The sequence below is a fragment of the Falco biarmicus genome, chromosome 1 (genome assembly GCF_023638135.1).
Source record: "Falco biarmicus isolate bFalBia1 chromosome 1, bFalBia1.pri, whole genome shotgun sequence".
NCBI classification, from domain to species: domain Eukaryota; kingdom Metazoa; phylum Chordata; class Aves; order Falconiformes; family Falconidae; genus Falco; species Falco biarmicus.
In genome coordinates this window covers 110,974,751-110,993,809 of record NC_079288.1, presented here as the reverse complement: position 1 = coordinate 110,993,809, position 19,059 = coordinate 110,974,751, and the positions used below count along the sequence as shown (strand labels likewise).

Sequence of the window (19,059 nt, the reverse complement as noted above, 5' to 3'; positions counted from 1 at the left end):
AGACACTGTTTTAGAACCACATTATAATTTTTTCTATTTTTTTTTTTCCCCAATTTTGGTCACTTTTAGAATGGAAGTAGCTGTTGATCAATAAACATACAATTTGGCTGATTTATTTGCATGCATTAGTGGCAAACTTTTACTTTCAAAAACTTGCAGAACCAATACTGCTGCAATAATGTAACTTCAATTTCATAACTTTTCATGGTGTCCTGATTTAACCCCAGCCAGCAACAAAGTACCACACAGCTGCTCGTTCATTTGCCTGCCCCCACAGAGGGGTGGGAAGGAGATTAGGGAAAGGTAAAACTCACCAGCTGAGATAAATAATTAAAATATATTTAATTTAAAAATTATTTTAATAATATTGTAATGTGGAGGAAAGGGGAAAAAACCCCAGTGATTGCTATCACCCACTGACCAATGCCCAGCCAGCCCCCAAAGAAGAGAATCCAAGGCCCCAGCCAGCTCCCCGCAGTTTATACACTCAGCATGATGTCCCATGGCATGGAATACCCCTTTGGCCAGTTGGGGCCAGCTGCCCTGGCTGTGCTCCCTCCCAATTTCTTGTGCCCCTCCAGCCTTTTGCTGGCAGGGCCTGAGAAACTGAAAAGTCCTTGACTTAGTATAAACACTACCTAGCAACAACTAAAACATCAGTGTGTTATCAACATCCTTCTCATACTAAATCCAAAACACAGCACTGCACCAGCTACTAAGGAAAAGATTAACTCTATCCCAGATGAAACCAGGAACACATGGCTCAAAAAAATTGGGAAAATAAACTAGTTCAGAAGACATTCCTCATACACTGAAAAAAGAAACACCAAACCTCTGTCTCTACTAATTTACAGTAATGTTCAGCTAAAAATAACCCCCTACTAATAAACCAGCAACAAAAATCTTCACATAACCAATTTCATACTCTGGGCAGATTCCAAGCATTTGATTACCCTCTTTCTCCAAGATCCCCAGAAGCACATTCAAATCTGTCACATAAGCATTTAAACAAACATATTTTTTTATTAAACTAAGAACTTTCTAAAAAAAAAATGCAGGGTTCATAAACAGTCATGTATTACGATATTATATATTACAATTTACATTTCACACTGTTGGACAGTATCCAACTGTTTTCATTGAGTTTGTGAATACCGATACCTTCTGCTGACCTGGTCAGACTTTGAAAAACACTGGTTATCCTCTAAAAGGTCCATTTCTAATCTAACATTAGTGATCCTCTAAAAAAGTCCCACTTCTTTTATCTGTTCAAGAATACAACCTATATAATAATTGATTTTAATGGTTTACAACATGGATTTTCTTCTTTATCTCTTAAATGTAACTAGTAAGCAGCCTGACACATAACTGACTATACACTGGCACTCACTACGCATTTGCAGAGATGATGGACTTGTTCCAAACAAAGAACCACATTCCCTCACACAGGAGCAACATTCTCAAAACAGACTAGAAGCGTACCTAATAAAAACAAATAGCTTTTGAGTATCAGAAAGAGCTTGGTTTCCTATGGATCAGTTGTCACTTTTGTCAGCCCTGCGTCTCCTTACTAATCCCACACGCCTTCCTCATTTTCTGTATGATAATCCATACAGGAGTAGGCCACCTAGATAAAACTTATGCATCACTCTGCAAATAAACCCTAGTCAATTTTGTCATTTTGGCAACCAAAAATTCTGATGGTTAATAACTAAGGAATTGCCCAAGCTTAGCATAAGCACCTACTGGTAACTTTAAGCTGTTGTCAGAAAAAGGTAAAAGCTTCCTGTTCTTAGGTATCAATTGTTATACAATCCCTTTCTTGCAAATTGCCAAATTCAGTAACAAAAGGTCTTCAGGAGATGAGAATAAAAAATATTTACTAACACAAATCAAGCCTGTATGAAATAATTTACTAGTTTATACCATGACAGCTGTGTTCATTATTTACATTCAAGAACTTAAAATTTTAACGTTTCTTTGCAGTCACCTTTTCCAAACACTGCATATGCTTAGACTGACTTTCTTCTAATTATATCATTATTTAGGTCAGTTTGGATCTTCTTTATGAGAACAGTATCCACATATATAGCATGCCACTCAGATTCCTGTTTTGAATCTCCTTCTTGAAGTGTGCAACTTAGCAAACTAAATATATATCTATACATAAATATAATGATGGCGTGATATAATAGAGGAGCCTATAGCCATAATTAGAAATCAAAGGCAAATACAAGCTCTCAGCATCTCCGTAAATGAACACACCTCTGCTTACATGTCTAAAACAAAGTTTTAATCATCTACTTCTAAACACTAATTTTGGAAACCTTGGCAGCTGCTACTTTTCCATTTGAGGCAAACATTGAACAGAAATTTGTTAAGTGTGGCTCACTGCTTGCAATAGAAACAACTGTTTCCAGCTGAGTAGACCACTGCTGAGGCAAGGACAACAATCTGACTCTTGCAAAAGTATTAGTTCAACTCCAAACTACATACAACATACTTTGTACATATGAGAGTGATTACAACCTTTACAAACTAGATCGAATAACTGAGAGACAAATGCTTTCTTCTAAAGAAAAATAAAAAAAAATGTTTAGAAAAATCTGATTTTCCTTACTAAGACAGTAAGTACACTTAGTGGATTTAAATGATCTGGTACCTGCTCTGGTCTCCTACACAGAAATGATCATGCATGTTTTCACCAAAATAATTTCATTTCCTGTATCAAGGCTGTAGATTCTGTTTGAGCTACAGCGCATCTTTCAGAAAGATGCCCCAACATTTTTGGGGTTTTAAGATTTGAAGATATTTTATACCACATTCCCCTATAAAGAAGTTCTATAAGGTACTTATTGCCAGTTTTAAAAAAAAACAACCACCAAACAAAACAAAATACACAGAAAAAAACCTCTGCAATATTTGTCTGCTTTTATCCAGATTTTTATTCCAGCAACTAGATCACATTAGTTCTTTTTGTTAAATGACAAGTCTATCCAAAACATCTCTTTATAAATACTTTTTCACAGCAAATGGCCAGTTTTTCATTTCTTTGACTAAATAAACAGATTAATTAAATTTCTTGTCTTTTTTCAAACCATGCACATCCAAGCTGAAAGAAAAACTGAAGTCTCATTTCCTACTTGCCTATGCTTCATAATCTCTGTATGCAGACCCACAATGGGACCATCTTAGCCTTACACTACTCTCACATATCTGATTTCTTTCAGTGTTATTAAACACCAAAATGCTGTTGAATGTGGCAATTTACACTCCTCCTTCCCTGACAGATACCCTTCTGGTTTGGCTTTATTTATGACAAGGTATTGAATTAAGACTTTCTCTGATCTTTAACACGAGAAGACTGTGGATGCAGTGTGGATGGACATGTTCCATACAAGTTAGATGTAACACCTATGGGGGTAAAGACTGGATACCAGGCCTGCTCTTCCGTTTTCAGTACGCATCAGATTCAAGGTCTCAAACTTCTCTTCCTTTATCTAACCACTCTGTTTCTGGACTGAAATATTTTAAATGCAATTAACTTTGAAAAGACAAACAGCCTAGTGAAAACAAGCAAGAAGACAGATCCCATGCTGGAAGTCAAATACATACTTGTGCACTTGTCAGGAATGAAGTGCTAAACCACTGAAAGAAGGAGTTCATGTCAAATACATGAGATATTCTGATTTTTATTGTTGTGCTGGAAGAGAAAACTATAAGACACAAAGCAAGAAATCTTACTCTGATTTCTGGTTTCTGAATGGTTAGATGATTAAGTAAAAAGACAAGTTTCTCCCTACAACAAGAAAAAGGAGAAGGCAGAAGAGGGAAAAACAGAACAGAAAAATCTGCACAAGCAAAGAAAATGAGAGATGGATAAATTCTGAGTTAGTATTACTGATGTCCAACAATTATCAATTTCAGTCAAAATATGGAAGAGTTTACAGGTGACATTTACAACAGCTGTTTAGGCATAAATCTCCCAGAATACTACAGGGAGAGATTATGTATGTTCCAGACACTACCACAACAGAGAACTCCAAGATAGCCAAGAAAGGTAAGCTTTCCTACTTGCACTCCTCAAACCCAGCATATGAGATTCTCTTACTTCAAAAGGCAGTATGTTCTACATGGATACACACTGTCTTTTATGGGATCTGACTGCTCCATGTGCTATGTGTTGGAATTACTACTGCAAGGAAATTTTACAATTGCTTCATGGAACACAGATACGCTATTCAATCATCAAAAAATACAGACAAGTCCATAAGGTCCTTGAGACTGAAGTCTGAATGCATTTACCCCCTTAAAATAGGGTAGAAAAAAAAAACCAAATAAAAAAAAAACCAAAAAAGCCAAAAAAAAAAAAACCACACCACACAAAATTGCACAGACTCACCAAAATGCTGACTTGGACATGCGATAGCATAAAACTTAACAGCACTCCTAAAGGACAGCTAGGAAGGGGCACATCAATGCAATCTTTTCTATCTAGCATAGCCATTTAGGACACACACATCAGAGCCTAGTGAAAACTGATATGAGGTTGTGTTCACATTCTGAGAGAGACTGCATGGCAGTACAACAGATCATTTCTGAAAATTTTCAATCAGATAGCAATACATGTATACACATAGAGTGCAGTAGAAATATACCTTCTTGTTACTCTTGCATTTATTTTTTTAAAGCAGTTGTTACTAAAAACTTCCTACATAAAAAGAACATTTAAGAATTCCCAGGTACTCGGAAGTGTTTTATGATTTTGCTTTTTTATAGACCCAGCAAATCAATGACATATTCTCACAAGCAAAACCTAACTTTCTCACACATATATCGTCCAAAGTTACTAGCATCTCCAATAATAAAAGCTTAATTTTTAATCATTAAGACACATTTCTCCCCAAAAGGCTTCTGCTTACTCATTAAGTTACAGCAAAGATCATATGTTTCCACTTACACAAAAGATGTAATTTAAATCCATGCACAAACGATCAAACAAAACTCAGTGAAATAATAAACTGTTTTAAAAATGGTTGTGCATGTCACACTATACCTTAGCGCACACACATGCAGAAAGAAAATCATGTAGTGTCAAGAACCCCATCTCAAAGTCACTTGTCAGTCTCTGAAACACATCCAGGCTACAACTTCTAATTTTCAGCACATATAAAATGTTGTTTAAAGTCTAGCCTAATGATCTTCTATAGTTCAAATTCACACATTAAAAAAGCTGCTTCTGCTATGAAACCAAAAGAACAGAAAAACTCAGAAAACAAATCACCAAAACCCTCTTTTATAAAACCTTTAACTTAAACAGAATGGGTTGCTAAAAATAAAAAAGCAAGGAAATGTGGAAAACACTTTCCTTTCCTCTTACAAATCCAAGCCGAGGTGCAGGTTCTGTGTTATCAGAATCTTAGGGCAAAGAGGCTGCAATAAGGGGAGCAGACCGATATCGATGCTACTTTGGATGTGACTATATTTATCATTTTTTTCCTGAGCCTTTTTTGGTCAATTATGCACAAAGCATAAGTGTGTCAGTTATCATCCATTTTTTTATTAATAGCTGTATTTTTCTAACTATTTTCCATCACAGTAGTTGCTCCTATGGCAACACATTCTCTAACATTCATTCCTTGAGAATGACCGACCGCACTATTGCAAGTGAAAGACAATTGAATGGAGCAGCCTACATCTGTCCCCTATTTTCCATTAGGAAAGTGTGGAAGTAATTGGCCAACTAGTTTGCCAACTATTTCAATATTAAAAAATATTTGCATCTATGACCAGTCAAAAGTAATACATACAATTTAAGAAAAGGAAAAGCAGGTGACATATGTCGAAATTTTTTTAGTACAGCTCTGTCTACAAAAAAAAAAGACATACGATTACAGCATTTCAGACTTTATACTACTGGTTGTTATGTATTGGGAAAATAATATCCATTATATACAGTTATTTCTGGAGAGGTTTGGGGCTTTTTTGGTTGGTTGGTGGAAATTTTACTTGCTAAGGATATTAGATTTGCATGATATCTCCCTCTTTCTCCCATTTTTTTTTAATTCACTAAATTCCAACAAACTTTTTTTAATAAAAGGCTAAAGTTCCTCAAAATCATTACATTTTATATCCAACAGAGGACAAAACCCCTTGTAAGCTTCCTGAAAAAAAAAAATACTTAAAATCCAATGTAGGAAAATCCTCTGACATGGCAGAATAATTTTGATTAGATTTCATTCCTCATTAGGCAACAGAGAAGGTAGCAATAAGAAAAAGTTACAGAAAACCAAACTTCATTAGTTCTGCTTCTCCTGGATACACTTGTGAATCCTTCAGTTTTGGTTTGTTTGTTTTGGTAAAGGATTTGAAAGGGAAAAGGCAAAGGAGACTAAATTATATATGCATTCTGCTAGTTTAATGAGGTTATCTTTCGACCAAACATTTTGTGACTTTTTTAAAGCAACTGCTGTCTGAATATTCATTTAGAGATTTATAAAAATATATGTATAGAACACAGCACTTAATTCTTTGGATGACCAATAAAACTATGCTTGAGAAAATTAAAATTAAGTATCTTCAAGAGTCTCTTCAACTGAAAATCAGAAAGAATAATTGCTGCAGCATGCTTAGGAGACTGATCCCTCAACCCCTGCCAGGCCAAACCCATTATCACCCCAAAGGGGATAATAACTGTCATGCCTAGTCTCAAGCTCGAGTACGTTTGTTAGTGCACTGACTGATACAGAAAACAAGGTCTAGCATAAGAGATGTTTCACACTAAAGTGTGTTAATGAATCAAAGCGACAGGAGAGAGTTTTAACCTTCACAGAGCAAAGGAGTTGTTTGCTAACTAGTCAAGTAGAGGAAATAAGCGTCTAACAAAAGAGACATTTGTATATGCAAGGAGGTAAAACAAAGCTCTTCTTTTTTTCAGTTCAGAAATTATAGACTGACCATCTCCTGCATAAACACGAAACATAACTAGTTTCGTAGTGGAAAAAAAGGAATCTGTCTGGACACGTTGGAAGTCTCCTAAGGATAGGGCCAGCCATGGCAGTGAACCAAATAACACCTAAAGAATGGTTTCGGTGAACAAATTCCCTCATCGGTACGCTTTCGGGTTGAGGTTCCAAAACAGACTCTCCCTAAAATGAGGGCCCAAAGCTGAAAGGCAAGCACAAAGACTGAAATCTAGATTGACAGAAGTTCAGCAGGCTAAGGAAAACATTTTGCAATCTATACTTTTTCTGCACAGATGGCTCAGTACATAGAGAAGCAGTGGGTACAGGCACAAGGTTTCAAAGAGCGTAAGAGTGTTCCCAGATAGTACAAAAATAGTGAACAATACTTACTCATTTTTATTAAAAACAGATTAATGTTCAATGTAGCAATGTACTGGAACTAACATTTCTTTTCATGCCCAGAAAGAGATTATTTTCTAATACCTGCTCCTTTAGCTTTTCACTTACATTCTATACTTTCCTGTTCTTCTACATAGGCTTTTTTCTGGTTGGGGTTATTTTTGTTTGTTTGTTTTACTGTGCTTGTAACCTGGCCTTCAAAAGACTTCAGTTGTGTATTTCAGTTTTAGGTAGGTTTATGGTTCTGTATTTTCACACACTAATCCCCTGTTTGGAGATTTTTTTCTTTTTCAGTTCAAGATTCAAAATTTCACTGGGCACAAACAGGCTGGAAAGCCTGAGAGCAACTATATGTCTAACACATTAGTTATTTGTGAACATGAAGAAATTCAGACCAACATATTCTGAATGCGGCACACACACTGTAGATATTATGAGTCCCAGAGGCAAACTTTCTGCACGTATTTCTGTCCAGGGAATCCTAGCCAAAACATGGCAAGCCTAAACATAAAACTTTCAACTGCTGTGAGAGAGAGAAGTACATTCATACCTTTCACATAAAAGCAAAAAATACATTTCAAAGCAAATATGAGAAGAGATTTAGATCTCTTCTTCTAGACCTCTTCAGAAAAATAATTTCATTTGTCTTATTTGCCTGATAAGCAAAAGCAGTAGAACACACTTCAGACTCTCTAGTTTCTCTAGTATCTAAAGATACTCTAGTCTCGTTAGTTCAAGAAAACAGTAATAAACATTGGTAATAAAACCCTGGTTTAGAAAGGTTATAGGATGACCAAGACTTTCTTCACCAAGGCCACAAACAATAGCAATTCTGTGATTCCACAAATTCTTGGCAGTTCTTCCAGTCCTTAATTTTATTTATTCTAACACTCCACATGTCATGGTACCCCACTGACATCCTTCCTTACTTGCTGAAATCAGTTCCGTCCTCTGTACAACCACCTTGTCTTCTTTTCTTGAGTGCTTACAGAAACAGTTTAAAAATCCAACTTTTATTATACAATTATGCAGTTAAAGTCTAAATTAGTATATCATTCGGCTATTTGATTTTTAAATTTTAATTAAAATATTTCATCTTTTGGAGTTTTGAAGATTATAACAGTATAACATAAAACACACAAAACAATAACAAATACAATAAAATGTAAGGCCTAAAATGTTTTAGTCTGTTAGTATATGTGCAAGAAAGGAATGTGCACCGTGTATAAAGAGAAGAAAAGAGCAGTTCTGAAACGTAGGTCATGTCATATGAGGGATAATAGTTTCATTTTAGAGAATGCTGAAAAGCCACAAAGCATGATAAAGACCAATTCAGCAATAACTTTAAAGGCTCCTATAAAGAGCAATGGAGAAAAATTGAGACAAATAAAAGGAGCTATGTTTAAGAAATTAATCCCCTCTCCTCTTCCCCATAATGAAAGCTGTGTTCCCGCATTTTAAAAGAACAACTCTGCTACAAGTCAGAAATGAAATGAAGTAACAAGTACTTAGATATTTTCTGCTAACCAAAACCACACTTTTCAGTCTTCAAGGGATCATTTGTCCCTGAGACAACCACTCTGCTAAGGCTAGACTATAAGTTATTGATGTTGTTTATGGAGGTGGGAGAGTGATTCCATCTGTCTGTGATGGGCACTGCAGGTTTTTAAAAGAAAATAGTCAATTCCAAACAGTTTACTGATAGAATGCTCTCTGAAAGCTTGACCTGGACAAGCTGAATAAACTACTAGGCAACTGCTACTTACAACTTCGTCTCATCAACTGATTTGTTCATGATAATCATCTTACACAGATGAACCTTACATCATGGGTTACATGTGTGTGGGATCCCTATGTTATCTATGCTAATAAAACATTAATCAAGGGCCAAATTTATAGCAGGCACTTTGTAAGTAAGGTCAAGACAGGTCAGCCTCACATAATAGGAAACAACTACAGGCTAGATCTTAACACTGTAACTGAACACCCTTGTTACTTTACCTTGGCCCTTGGGATCAAGACTAGTAGCAAAACGTTTTTTCTGCCTCAGAATGGTGTTTCTCTCACTATAAACTGAAATGCAACCATTAAAATGGTCATTATTTTTATGTATCTTGAGAACATCCACACATTTTAAAAGAAATGTCTCAATCGTTTCCCTTATTCTTACGATAATAAAAATATATTTATATAGCATTTTAATTTATGCGATTTTTTTTTAATTCAGTAGCTGTCCTAATCCTGTAAAATTTATTTTCTATTGGGATTCTTACTAGCTCGAGTTACTAACAGAATTTAGATTTAGATAAATGGTATTTCTTATAATACTCCTTAGCTAACTCGTTAAGATATCTTAAAAAAAAACCCAAACCTTTAGGAAAAAGTACATATTGCTCTTAGTCTGCCTCAACAATCAATTCCTAATGAAGAAAATATTGATGGTTCTGAATAGTCAGTAGAAGTCAAAGAGCATGGCCCCATCACCTGCTCTGTCATTTTCTATAAGTTCCAGTAATATACATATATAGTTACAGATAGAATATTAAACTAATTGGTAATATTAAGTAGTAGTTGTTGTTAAAGGGACTCCCTTCCTTTATTTTGTGATGTAGATAGGAAATATATGAGCAAAATGGAATCTAATTTTTGAGACAGAGGCTTATCTTACAGTTCCTAGCTATAATGTCTTCCAAATATCAATTCCCTTCCTCAATAGATTAGTTGAATACAAATTATAGCTTCAACCTTAACCAGTGCACAAGGACAGGAAAAAAGAAAATCCATGACACACCAATAAGTGAAATATTTAATGAAACTAAACGGTATTCAGATTCTGCAAAATTCAGCATTAGAACTGAAGTATTAAAGACTGTGAAATCATGCTTGCAAAACTCCAAGGAAATGACACAAAAAGGCAGAAGGAAAAATTCTTTGAAAAAATTTTCAAGCCACACAACTTCTTAAAGGCTAAGGCAGAGATGATATCAAATATTACGACTTACCTTCCTTCATTGACAAGCTCAATAAAGGCAAGGCCAGCATTCTTTTGTATAGAGTTCTGCCACTCCTAGGGAAAACAAAAGAATACTAGTTGTACAAAAACAGAACTAAGAAAAACCATTTTCAGCTACAAAGTCATGCATTTTCTTTTCAATTTTAACAATGTACACCACCATTAGCAAACATATACGGCTTTAGTGGTGTGCTAATCAGGAAGGAAACATTGACAGCATGAAGAAACAGAACAGTATAATTTACTCTGTCATCTTCTGTGGGAGAAGGAACTACAAAAACATTCCACAAATTATTGCATATTTTTCGTTTGCTATGTTATGTAATAATTCTGAACTTACTCTGGTTTCACTGATGCTCTTCATCTTATTGAACCTTGATCATGCTAGAAAAACTGTTTCACATTAATGGAAGGCTTATTCTTTAGATACAGATTTCTCTTATAGCTTGAAGTCTACTTAACATATATGCCGATAATCTCACCTCAGCATCACATAGCCATCTCTACTTAAAAAAAAAAAATCTGCTAATGATCCAAATATTGCATCATTAACACCCAGTACGTTTCCAAAAAATGTTAACACATTTTTAACACACTGAAATGACAGCAACAGCAGACACATGCACTGCACATCTCTCATATCCAACTGAACTCTGAATTACAGCAGAATTCTACACCTCTAATGTAGGTAGGCAGGTTTTCCCTGGCCCCCAGAAGAGAAACAGTGGAAAGCAACCAACCTAGATGACCTATCCCTGGGGCTTGCTTCCCCCATTTGAAAGCTGAAGAGAAGAGAAAACTGGTTAACAAAAACACAAAGAAGATTTTTTTTTAAGCCTCCTAGGCTCAATAAGAACAAGTTGACAGCCAAAAATTAGGGTAGTAAATGCGTGAACCTTATACTTTGGGGAAAATGTAGAGGCATTTGGATAGAACAGGCCAAATGCAACTTTTAGTTTAACATCTACTGCTCTTCTAAACTAATACAAGAGACAGACTCTGCAGCAGACAGATACTTAAGTTTCATATGCTTTCCCACGTCAGCTTCGGTCTTTGCTGTATGAAATAATAATCCTAGTATCATTCATAGCAGTACTTCTACCACTGTGGTTCTTTTCAAAAAATCTCATGAGCTCCAAAACACGCTAAAATTGCAAAACCACAAATATCTCAAACAAATTTCAGATACCTCAATGTAGGCATTTTTAATACCCAGTTTCAACAAGGTACAGTTTTTTGCTGCTCAGCGCTGCAGAACTACCTCTCAGTCAGTGACATGAAGGTTTGATCAGATATACGCAAAAGCCACTAGAATACTGTTCCTTTACAATTTAAATCCTGCCTCACCCCGCCCCCTCAAAAAGAAGAAAAGATTTCCAGATTTCAGATGCAGGGGAGAGATAACTGATCTCTCAAGGCTTGACATGTTCCAGGCCCAACATATTGTTTTATCATTTTTAAGTTGCAACAATGTATTACAATTTTCAAGTAGTCATTATTAAAAGTAGAATAATCGGAATTTGTCATGTATTATTAATCGTGAATTATAAATGTATTTCATGAGGTTTTATATAACTAGTTTACATGCATTAATAAGCAAGCAATATTCTAAGTGTCAGCTCAGTTCCATTTACATGTTATCATATATAGGGGGGTTTGGGTTTTGTGGGTTTCTTTATGGCTACATCAAGTAGCATCATTGGTTCTTATTGCTACATATATCTTACTAACATTTCTCCCACCATCCTTCCCCCAGTTCTCCTCTATTGCCTTCTTATGGCCACCATTACATGGCTTAAAGTTAGTCTGCAAGCTGTCTGAAATAGCTTTAAAAAGCATTTCTTATGAAAATAAAAAAAGCCTTTAACTGCTAATATTCTAAATAAAATAGCACATGCAACTAATCTTCATAAGTTTTTTTAAATGTAATACCAAGCTTTAAATATTTAGCTTCACATGATAACTGAAACTATTCTGTTAGCTTAAATGTGTGAAAACTCAAAAAATGCAAAATAATTTTTTCCATTTATGATACTGTCCATCTGTTGCTCTGCTCTTTAAGAGAGTTCACTACAATACTTGACAATTTAATTGGTGAAGATGGAGGTTGCCAAAAGTGAAAAGAAAGTGCATTTATCCTGATACTTTTCAGCATTTTTCTCTACATCAGACATCATCAAAGAAGGCGTTAGTCTAAACAATTTCATAAATCACAGCTGAACACACCCTAAAGCTAATTTTAATAGTTGAAAGAAAAGACTAATGGTCATCATCTTTCATGATCCATTCAATATTTCCCCACAGTATACATTCTCTCTCAAACAATTACACTCAGTATGCATATTGCATTATTATATCAACATCTTAAGTTATCCATCTCCCAAAGGTATTAGGGAAAAAAACATGTTAAAAGCCTCAAACTCAACCACTAATGCAACTAAATAACTAGAAAACACATTTCAGCACTTTCCTAAGGAAGGACTGTAAGGGAAGATCAACAAAGTCAATAATTTCATACCTGTTCTAAGTTGTACTTAATTGACCATCATTTCCTACGCTATAAATGTTTAGTAACTGAGAGGCATTATCTACTTTTAATGCTTTTGGTCACTGTACACTCAATAGTGAAGCAAGAAAAAAAAAACACCTGGAAGCACTAAACACTATCACAAACAGCTCCAATGAAAAACAACCACTACAAGGAGATAAATAAGAAATCACATTTTATTCAAATATTGTATCTGATGTGGAAATTTCCTAGGTTGTTACTGTTGCACCTACCTCCTTAATGGAATCTGTAAACACTTCCGTAAGTACTCTAGATAAAATGCAGGTACTATATCCCTTCCTGAAATGGTGCTTCAAACCTCATCTGAATTGTAATTCTGTATGGAATAACGTATTGCATTTCCTGTAGCTACAGCACAACTCTGCCATAAGCAAAATTATATCCCAGTCCTCTACAGCACCAATTTTAGATCATCAACAAGTTTCATTAACACATTCTAACAGAGTGCACAAGGATCATTAAAAGAGAACATTGAACACTACCAGTCTTCCTACTTTGTCTAGGAAATACAATCTGGCCAAAAACTACAACATACATTAGACCATAAGTTTAGCCTAGTAAAACAATCTTTAGTAATTCTATGTCCTATTTTATTTCATTTCAGTTACATACACACGTGTAGTTCTCTCAGTCCTCAAATGCATTGAAAAGTTTTCATACTACTTGGTCCTCCTATTTCCTTTCTTAAAGGTAAGGTATTTCTCTAATCATATGGCATCATCAGAAAAATGGAGAGGTTCTTTAAGAATTCTGCAATGAACTTGATTTTTCCCGTGTCAACTTTCTTACCAGTCATTTTCTTCCATTTGTTGTTGGCTCCCTACTCATTCTGAATACCCTCATTCAGATCTAATACTTAAGGAGCTTCTTATTTACCCAAACAGGCCTGCCCAAAAGCCTTTTCTATAAGTAGAAGCTAGTAGGAGCCAACTTCAAGAAATGCAGGTGGTTCTTTACACAGTGGGTCACAGATCAGTGGAATCAAAAGATGCTGTGGTGACTAAAATGTCAATAGGATTAAAAGGAGACTGCACAAGTACACAGAAGGAAAATACGTTGATATTAACTAAATACACAGAAATTACATCCAATTCAGAATATACCCCAAGCTGAAAATAGCTGGAGAGCAGAAGAGTATTATATACACTTGTACTATTTTATTCTTGAGCATCTCTCTGGCCTACAGTTGGAGATATGACAACATGCACAGTGGAGCCTTTATCTAACCCAAATTCCTAAACTCTAATCACTCAAACAAATGCCAGGAAAATTGTCTGTAATTCGAAGTGCTTGCCTGTAGGCAACAAATGGACATATCCCTCCTCACCTGTACACTTCCAGGAAAGCAACATAACCATATTTCAAACAATCACCCCAAAATACATAAAATACATATTCTTCAAGCTATATAAAAACATTTGCAAGACCAATCCATCAACTGTCTGATGGACTAACAATTAAACATGGATCTTTACCATATTTTAAACATTTCCAATAGATTAAAACTGCTGGTTTCAACTGTAGCAAACTGTACTGCTACTTTCATTCACATATACATACACATGTATACTCCTTAATAATGCATTTTTCTCAGGAACTTAAAAAATATCCTTCTAACAGGGCTAACATATTTCACAATTAAGAATTATATCTAATGGTTGAAATACACACTTATAAGCAAGCAAAAAAAGAGCAAATTCTTTGCTAATCCATCCTTCCCATAAAGCTGATGGAGTTTAATAATTCATTTTGGTTATGAAACAAAGGAGAAGGATGACTTTGGTACGGACAACTATGAATGAAGCACTAAGGAGCAGGGTGGGAAAATGTGTTAACATATGACTAAGAGACATATTATATCCTAGAGTAAAGGTCAAATCTGTATGAAAAACTTGTTCATAGAGAGATATACTAATCTTTAAGTGCCTAAAGTAAACTATCAAGAACTTTTCAGCAGTGTTTGCACTTGGTGTCAGCACTCTCTCAGCACCACATCCACTAAAGGCTTGAATGAACTCAGCAATAAAGAACATATAGTGAAAAGTAGATTATATCTCAGCTGGGGTCTTCATAATTAAAAAAAAGTTAGACTGTATGTTAAGCAGAATATCTGCAAACATAAATTACTTTTAAGGAATTAATGCATACTTAAATTATTTTAATCTACAAAGCTCCATTGAAAAGAATTAAAACCAACATGACATTATGGGAATTCATGTCTAGAAACCCTATGTAGCAATTTAATATCAAAATCAGCACACAATAAGTGTACAAAACAGAAATTTTGCAAGGATGTAGCACATTTTAAGAGTAACATGAAAACACATTTGGAGACAATGTTATTCGGTATATAGAGTGAGTCATACCTGGACACTCAAATAACATTTAACACATAAATCAATAATGGAAGAACTATCAGAAATTGATTGAGAAAAAAATAATTTCGGTAATTATATTTATGGTCCTTTCTCTACAGAAGAACAGCATTGTTGCTGAATCTTGACACAAACAGCAAGCCTGCAAAAATAGTTACTACTATCCTGAAAATTCAGAACATCTTGTCAAGGGAAAAACATATCAAACAGGCTTGGATTTATTGAAATTTAAACAATGGATACTATTCCACACTGAACAATGGCTTGTCTGTGAAAGCTTTAATATGGCATCCATGTAACAAGTCAAGCTATTTCGCTAATCAATACAGAGGTTTTGATTTCAATAAGGGTGATAAAAGTTACTCTAACCCTGGCCAGCTACAAGCTCTCAACAGATGATCATCATTAGGCCTGTATCGGGGTTCCACACACTCAGGCTGTACAAATGTGTCCTATTAGTACATGGTCGGTCTGTTTGGCAACTCCAGTCTTAAGACAAATGGCAGCTGCTGCCCTTCAAGGTCTGAAGTCAAGTCCTCAGGGAATCTAAAAGCCCAACTGGAAAAATCAAGGCCTGTTCATTAGAGACTGCTCGAGGGGAAACTTGTAAGGCTGCCATTAGAACTATATAAAAGAGCTAATTATTTTTATAAGACTTTCAAACTATCAAGCACACTCAGTTACAATAAAAAGTATTTACTGCTGGTATTCCATTAAAAAGACATTGCTTTTTGTCAAAAACTCAGCTAGTGACAGTATACAACTAAAGTCTTTGTATTAAAAATTTTAATGAGTCTTTTAGGAGAAAGTTGTGTAAAATTAACTGGATGAGCTGGCTTCTCAAGTGGAGGTATAACACCAAGCACACTGTTGAGGGAAAATATTTGAAATACACTCATATCAAACTAACAAACTAAACATGGGCTATGATTGTGCATGTGTGACTACCTACTTCTGGAAAAGACAAGAAATTCAAGAAATAAACATGTTCAGTGTTGCAAAGCTGACTGAAAAGGACACATAACACTCTTGTTTCAAACCTATGCTGTTAACGAACAACTGCAAGTGCTGCAGTACACTAGTGTATTGATAAATCAGTCAAAAAGGCACATGCCCCACTTGGTATCAAATACCAAGACTGAGCAGTAAAAAAAAAAAAAAAGAAAGAAAGAAAACCAAGCATGTTTCAGTACTTTTCCTCTGATAAAACACAAAGATTATAATAACAATAGCTGCTTTCATAAAATATACCCTGGGGAAGAGCTGCAACACTATTTTTTTATTCACAACTACAAAATTGTTTACTATTTTAACTATGAAACAGAATCAAAGTGTCTTATACTGAAATATTTTTCCAGCTGCACAGCATGACAATGCTGTATTGAATTCTAATGTTATAACTGCTATAAGTAGGTCACTGCTATAGAGTATTTATTACAAATCTTTTAAAAGTGCTATATGAAATTCATTAGTGTTCCTTGATCAATTCTTAGATCAACATGCACATTAGCTTCCGACAGCCTAATTCAAAAAAGCAATTACAACCCCAGTCTTTATGTAAAAGGACTACAGAAAGAAGTTATGTTAGACCAGTTTAAAAGAATCAAAATGTAAAGAAAACAGATTAGGAATGATTTATATCAATGCCTAGTGCTGAAGTTAATTACAACTAACCCAATAAAATAGTGCCTTTATTATTGTACAGCAAGTAATAACCTTAGACACAGAAAACAGAACTCTTAGCTGACTTTTGCATGCTCAATTCCACAGCACACTACATTAAGAATTAAAGTAGTAGTAAATAAGCCATACAGAAACAGCAGTATTTTTAACTAAAAGCAGAAGACTCCCCTGCTGTTTAACCATTTGGGATATTCCACGTAAACAGAGCTTCCTATAAACTGATATTATGTTGTTAATGACAAATGCCTAAAACTACCTTCTAATGAGAGTTTAATTTCAAATACTTTGAAATTTTGAGTTCAAGTCACAGTGAGTTTTTGTAGATTCTGAAAATTAATGAGAGAGAGAGCTGGAGTAGTTCACATACTTAAGTACTTTGTACAGTAAAATACCAAATTAAAAACTGTCAGCTTGCCAGACAATGCCTTCTATGCTATGAGATTACTCTCCAATTGATAACTGTTGTCTTCTCTACAAACTATGCAAATCTATCCTAAAAGACTCATAAAACATTACAGCACAATCTTTAACAAAAAGCCAGAAAATCTCAACACAGGCTGCAATTGTCATAATTTGTGGTGACACCAAATACTCTTAAAACAGGATTTTAGAAATAAAACTTAAATCACTGCAGTCAGGAAGTTCATATAAAATTATGAAAACATCACTGTCTGCACACATAAAATGCTATCAGTAATAAACTTCATTTTTGTATCTAGCTTCAAAAAGGTTTGAACATGTATATGAAAAAACATTACATGCCTTTAATAGTGACCTAACTCATGACTTGATGAATAACATTTTACCCCTAGAACCAATGTCACATTAAGATGAAACAGATAAGTCTATGCTAAAGTCCAGTTCCTCTATGGACCCAGTACAGCAACTAACTGTAGAATGGGGAAAAACTGAATGACTGGATCACTGATTTCAGGTCAGTTTCTGATGGAGAAAGCAATTTGCCTTGGCAGTCTCTCTCTCTTTCTTCCACTAGTGGGCTGTTGCCATGACTCCTCATGAAATGAAATTAGGGGTCATGTTTGAGTTCATCTAGCAGCAACCCTTTTCCACCGCAGTTACCTCTTCAGGTTCTTTAACCATCAGCTATTTTCAATGCTGAGATGAAAGACAGTAGCTTCAGGAAGAACAGGAACAGAAATCTTAAACATTAATTGAGAAATCAAAAGTACCAAGCAGTTCTGTAAATATGTAGCAACAGGAAGCAAGAAACTATAAATCAAAGGAGATTAGTCAGAAAAACAGAAGGGAGGAAAAGGGACAACATAAGATGAACAAAGGGAAGAGATCCAAATAGTCAAGTTTAGTACCAGCATAATTTTTGTGGAGAAAGAAAAACAAATCAAGGAATAGCAGGAGTGTAAAGACAACTGCCTCTTGATTTCAGTGCTCTTTTGTTTAGCTGTGATTCTAATTTGAGTTTTTGTAAAAGCACTGCAAGGTAGACTACTAATTATAAGGACAAGAATATCACAGCATACTCACTCGTGCACAGTTGCACTAGTAGTGATGGACTGATTCCACTGATAGCAACATTGACCATCAACAACACCAAAAAGCAGCAACCTTACTGTCTGAAAAGCTTTAACTAAACAAATTTAACTAATGAAGAACTCAATATACACAGTGAATACTATTTCAGAACTAAAAGCCCTTTTATGTTACCCTTTTCCCCAAATGTAGCCTAGTTTCAGGTTAAACTCTCATAATGAATGCATGCAAACAATGAACAAGATTCCTGCTATCACTGTATCTTTGACAGAAAAAAAACGAATGACACCCATCATCACAGGGCTCTATTGACATCTGTCTCTATGCCGCTACAATAAGCACAATAAATAATAATTTCCTGCTCCTTTCATTAAAAATCCTCCCCTGCACTCACCAAGCAAATTCTCAAAAAAGAAAAATATAAGCATTTCTGGTTTAAGTACAAATATAACTAAATATATTTTTTAAAATTCAGAGGGTACTGGAAAATCCAGATGATTCTTCTGAATCAAATTTGACTCAGAATTGGGATCTAATGCCTAAAAG

General features: G+C 35.0%; 1 protein-coding gene across 4 annotated transcripts in view; it reads right to left on the bottom strand.

The window, feature by feature from the left end:
- Positions 1-19,059, bottom strand: part of LRBA (LPS responsive beige-like anchor protein) — a 411,064-nt gene that overhangs the window by 270,492 nt on the left and 121,513 nt on the right. For all 4 annotated transcript variants that reach the window (XM_056360770.1, XM_056360786.1, XM_056360779.1 and 1 more), the window contains one exon: positions 10,367-10,431. In XM_056360770.1, the coding sequence (XP_056216745.1) occupies positions 10,367-10,431 (65 nt within the window). The remainder of the gene's footprint in view (positions 1-10,366; positions 10,432-19,059) is intronic.